Here is a 5,364-nt window from a genome sequence, read left to right as displayed (position 1 = left end):
ACAAAAACAAAGCACTTTAGAAATAAGGGTTGTTTTATTTTAAAAACTCTCCAATAACCACTAAATGTTAGGTTTCAGGTGGGAAACACCATTGAGTTGCAATCGATTTGTATCAAGCACATTCTAAATCTAAAATTATACTCCAAATAACATCGAAGTGATAGCTTAAGGGTGATATGAACTCATCTTCTAAAAAATTAAGTATGATCAGTTTTAATAGGACAAAACACAGTACTTTTTCAGTCAAGAACAGCTGAAATTCAAATTTTAGTAGTACTGAATTCACACATTTACTAAGCACCTAGTGCTATTCTTCTGACAAAGTGAGGCCACACTTTGTGAAAGACGTCCACTAGAGTGTGATTCCTGAAACTGCCCAGTGTTAGTCCAGTCCATTTGCTCTTCAGCTATGAAGAAAAAATACTTCAGCGTTATTCTCCAAGCCGACAGACAGAAAGTAAAGCGCAACCAGGAGCAGTAACGGGTACAGAGCCACTAAGGTAAGTTACTACAAGAAAATGACATGGAATAGTCATTTCTAGGGCAAATTCACCTTCAGATTACCCATTAGAACAGCTGCTACATTGTATTTGTGGAATTTTAGAGACGACAATCTCTTAAAATATGTGGCCATTTTAAGCAGAAAACACTGATTCCTGCTCAAGTGAAGCCTTGGCGATACAAAAGCTCCAAGTAGAGCGGCACCTGAGCAGACTGGAGCTCCTGTTCTATCACGCTATCAGTTCTATCAAGCCGACACCTCTAGTTCTCCAGAAGTTCCCTTTATATCAAAGTTTGACAGTGTTTACTTTCAGTTATTGATGTGTGGATTAAGGGGGCTTTATCATAATCAACAAAAACCGCAGGTCATACTGGTTGTTATCCCAGTAAGGGGTAATTTGATGTCTCAGAAATTTATTTAAAAGAGCCTGGGCAGATGAAAACCTGCCAGACACACTGAAGAATCTTTTCGCTAATATTTATAGCTACTGTCTCTTCAATTCAGGAGAAAGAAGTACTGATAAACGTTCTCAGGTAACCAACGTCAAGTTGTATTATACATATAAATGTTGCTGGGGATGCAGAACTACTGCCGGTAAGAGTAACCCCTTCTTTCTGGAAAGCTATTTAGTAATACATATTAACAACTCCAAAAAGGTTCATACAGTTTAACCCAGCAATTCTTCTTTCAGGGGTAGCCCATGGGAGTACTCAGAACCTGAAACAATGAGCAATGATTCACACTCAAAGATGTTTATCTCAGATTTACGCATGATAATAAAAGTCTGAACCTGTTCAGTATAAACTAAATTTGGAAAGCAATGACGTCTACTACAAAAGCCACTTAAAACGAAGACAGTCTCCTGATGGTCCTATCACATTAATAAAAAGCCAGATACAGGAGACTGTGCATACTATGACCCCAGTTTCGTTGAGACAAAAACAAAACCATGTACATATGCGGAGGGAAAAAAAATGGAACAAAACGGAGGCGTTACTGGCGATGACGGGATTAAGGAAGACTCTTGGTGTGTTTCTGCATTTTCCAAATTCTCTAGAAGCTCGGGTCACTCTTTACAGGTCAAGTTTCTCAATTGTAGTTATTCTTTCAGTTCAACAATCTTTCAATTCAGTAAGCGCAAAAGAAACTTCTGATGCACTTCGGATCTGCCGGGGTAAAGCTGCCTGAAAACACCGCATCGGGAGTATATGCCGGGTACATTAACTATAGTCATGAGCATGAAATATCTAGGCAGGTGGGAAACAAAGTGTACGTTTTTATTACTACCTCACTAATCTAGGGCACTATCTTAGGAGAGTTAACTCCAGGTTTTTTTTCCCCTTATTCCTTTGTTCTGCCTACTGATTCATATGTATCAAGTTTAAACTCTAGAACCGACAGACTCTTGGAACAGGAACCGCTCCCTCAGTATAAAAACTTATCGTATCTGCTTTTTCAATAGATTTTTTATAAATAATTGTTAAATATACCATAAATCTAATTGTCAAAAATTTAACTTCTTCCCCCAAAACTATAGCCTCCAGACGCTCTGCTAACCCAGGACTGAAACCATTCCCGAAGCCCAGTTTTCAGACAAAGATTAGACAGGCCTATAAAACAAAAAATAACACCATGAGGAACGTGCTTCTTAGTTCAATCAAATATACGAGACCAAATGGGCAACTCCTGTCCAAAAGCAGGATGAGAAGGCAGAAGGGACAAGTACTGAATGAATGGACACAGGGAACCCAGGGTGGAAAGGGGGAGCCTGCTGTCACATTGTGGGGACTGAAAGCAATGTCACGTAACAATATGTGTATACATTTTTGAATGAGAAATTCTAGTAAAACGACCAGAACTGATGGTTTGACTGAGACTGGCGGGACCCCGGAAGACATGGCCCCCAGACTCTCTGTTAGCCCAAAACTAAAACCATTGCCGAGGCCAACTCTTCAGACAAAGATTAGACTGGACTACGGGACATAACATGATACTCGTGAAGAGTGTGCTTCTTAGCTCAAGTAGATACATGAGACTAATGGGCAGCTTCTGTCCGGAGGTGAGATGAGAAGGCAGAGAGGGTCAGGAGCTGGTTGAATGGACACAGGAAATCCGGGGTGGAAAGGAGAGTGTGCTGTCACAGCATAGGGAAAGCAATTAGGGTCACATAACAATGTGTGTATAAATTTTTATATGAGAGACTAACTTGAATTGTAAACTTTTACTTAAAGCACAAAAATAAAATTAAAAAAATTAACTTGAGCTGTAAACTTTCACCTAAAGTACAATAAAACTAAGAAAAACTGCAAAATAAAACAATAAACAAACAAAAAAACTAACTTCTTATAAGCCAAGGACTTAAAAACGGCTTGTCTTCCCTCTTCTACCCACAGTGGCGACCATACCTTTTAGAGTAGTTTTTAGTAAGTGTACATGAGCTCGGGGTACCAAAGGCTTCAGATATAAGGATCCCGAGGAACCGTTCTGGAATGCTGGCTTTGGCGTTTTTTCCTCATACTTGATGACAGCGGCATTACCAGCTGTGGTGAAACAGAAAGGTACATTTTATTTTACTGATAAATACAATACCATCCTCCCATAATTCAATCCCTCCTCCTGGAATCAACAAATGTTAAGCACCTGTAATGTGCCAGTCACTGCTGAGCTTGGGAATACAAAGACTGGTACTTGGTACTTCCTGTCCTCGGGGGTGCCCCAGTCAATGCCTCGTCAGGTCAACGCTGTAATCAGGGCGACCACACAGCCCCATTCATGCCTTTAGTTTCTGCATCCTGTCCAGCTCAGCCTTCCTCCCAGATAAAAACTCGGGGGTAGACTGCATGATCACCCACACCACGTAACAAGTACACCTGACTGCAGCTAGAATGAACATCCATCTCCAAGAGGCCAAGGCAGAGGACAGGCAGCCGGCTGTGCTGATGACGTGAGAACACTGATGTGCAGATTCGCTGGCAGCTACAAGAATGGGATCTGGATCTGACCACCCCCTCCCCTTCTGCTTCTGTAAGGAGCTGGAATGCCAACAACTGCTCTGGAACAAACGTGCTTAGGCCCCGAAGCTAAAACATAAAGGGGAATCTCACCTAAAAGTAAAAATCATCTTTTATATTACATTAAAATCTTTCCCCTTTTTCACACTCACATAGGAATCTTCTCTGGAAAAAAAGCTTCTAGGCATTTCCAGGCATTGCTAAAGGCGGAGCAGTTGGGGAACCTTTGATACTAACCAATTTTGCTCCTACCAACCACCTGTCAGTTGTTGTACTGTGGGGGCTTGCGTACTGCTGTGATGCTGGAAACTATGTCACTGGTATTTCAAATACCAGCTGGGTCACCCATGGTGGACAGGTTTTGGCAGAGCTTCCAGACTAAGACTAGGAAGAAAAGTCTGGCCATCTACTTCTGAGAACTAGCCAGTGAAAACCCTACGGATCACAACAGAATATTATCCGATAACAGTGCGGGAGGATGAGCCCCCTACATAGGAAGGCACTCAAAGTACACAGAGGCTGCAGCAACAGACTCGAGCAGGCCAATGACTGTGAAGGTGGGACAGGACCGGGCAGCTTCTCATTCTCATTCACGACCTGGAGTTGTCGTGAGTGGGAGCAGACTGGACGGCAGCGAACAGTTTTGCTCAGGCTGGAGTTCAGCGTTGCTGACCTGGCAATGGAGACTCCCACAGGAGCAGACCCATCCTATTTCCCAGGGAATAGCTCAGGGTACATGTCAGAGGGAGGAATTAAGTGAGTGAATGCTGTATGTTAGATCACAGTATGTCAATGATTCCTGGGGAGGGTGTGTTTTGTTTTGCTAAATTCTCTGATTTTGCTTCTCTTTCTTTACTCTAGACAATCCTAAGCATACCAAGTGAAGGGACACTTCAGAGTGACGAACACAGATTTAAAAAACAATACCGATCATTCATAAACTTGTTAGCTTTCTGTTGGCACCAAAGTTTTAAACCACACAGAAATAATTATGGCAAGGCCTCTTGCTCACTCTTATTTCTGCTTTTGCCCTATAATGACTGAAGCCCTTGGGATCAAAAAACTAAATACCTCTCAGCCACAGAAGATAACTGTGTAGTCCACATTTATACAGGTTCTTCCTAAATTGTGACTTTCCCCTTCATGTTAATGGGTGTCCATTGGATTAAAAAGGGAACCTCATTCTTGTATAACATCCTTGGTGTATTTGTACTGGGGGAAGGAAAAGGGCGTGAGGAAAAAGGGTGAGGAGGGCCTATTCCATAGAAGAACGCATTTTCGCGCTGTATTTTTGCTGAAAGCGTATCTGACACGTGAGGGCCCATGAAACAATGCCTCTCTGCTATGGCGTGGTGAAGCGGGCTTTGTGGCTACTTTAGGGATACAACTACCATTACCACCATTTACTGTACTGTTTTGGGCACATGGAATGCACGTTTAAAAATTTCATTAGTGCCAAACACCTTACAAAACATATTTGAAAAGTAGTGCTGGCATATGAAAAACAAAAAAATAGCTATTTCAAGTTGTTAAACACAATTAAAAAAAAAAAAAAAACGGAAGTAGCTTCTGCAATAATGTGCTTATTAAAAAAAGTTGGTATTTCCTTAAAAAATAGTCATTCTGAATTCAAGCCTCTCCTTTTCGTTCTCCGTAATTACATTATCTCTGAAAACATACACTGCCCAGAAGCTGAGCTCCTACAAGGCATTTTAACGGTACTGTTTTGCTCTTCCTTCGAGATTAATGACTAAGAGTGTCAATTCACTACTTTGTCCTTTCCCTCCATTCATCTAAAAATCAAAACTCAAACAAAAATGCCTGCAAAGTTTTCTGTTCTCTCACCCTGTA

General features: G+C 41.4%; 1 protein-coding gene across 1 annotated transcript in view; it reads right to left on the bottom strand.

Moving 5' to 3' along the window:
• MTUS1 (microtubule associated scaffold protein 1) overlaps positions 1-5,364 on the bottom strand; it is a 121,962-nt gene that overhangs the window by 58,530 nt on the left and 58,068 nt on the right. The window contains exon 4 of the mRNA XM_023737224.1: positions 2,908-3,042. Within this exon, the coding sequence (XP_023592992.1) occupies positions 2,908-3,042 (135 nt within the window). The remainder of the gene's footprint in view (positions 1-2,907; positions 3,043-5,364) is intronic.

The sequence above is a fragment of the Trichechus manatus genome, unplaced genomic scaffold (assembly GCF_000243295.1).
Source record: "Trichechus manatus latirostris isolate Lorelei unplaced genomic scaffold, TriManLat1.0 scaffold00099, whole genome shotgun sequence".
Taxonomy (NCBI): Eukaryota; Metazoa; Chordata; class Mammalia; order Sirenia; family Trichechidae; genus Trichechus; species Trichechus manatus.
This window is presented reverse-complemented; position numbering and strand designations above follow the sequence as displayed.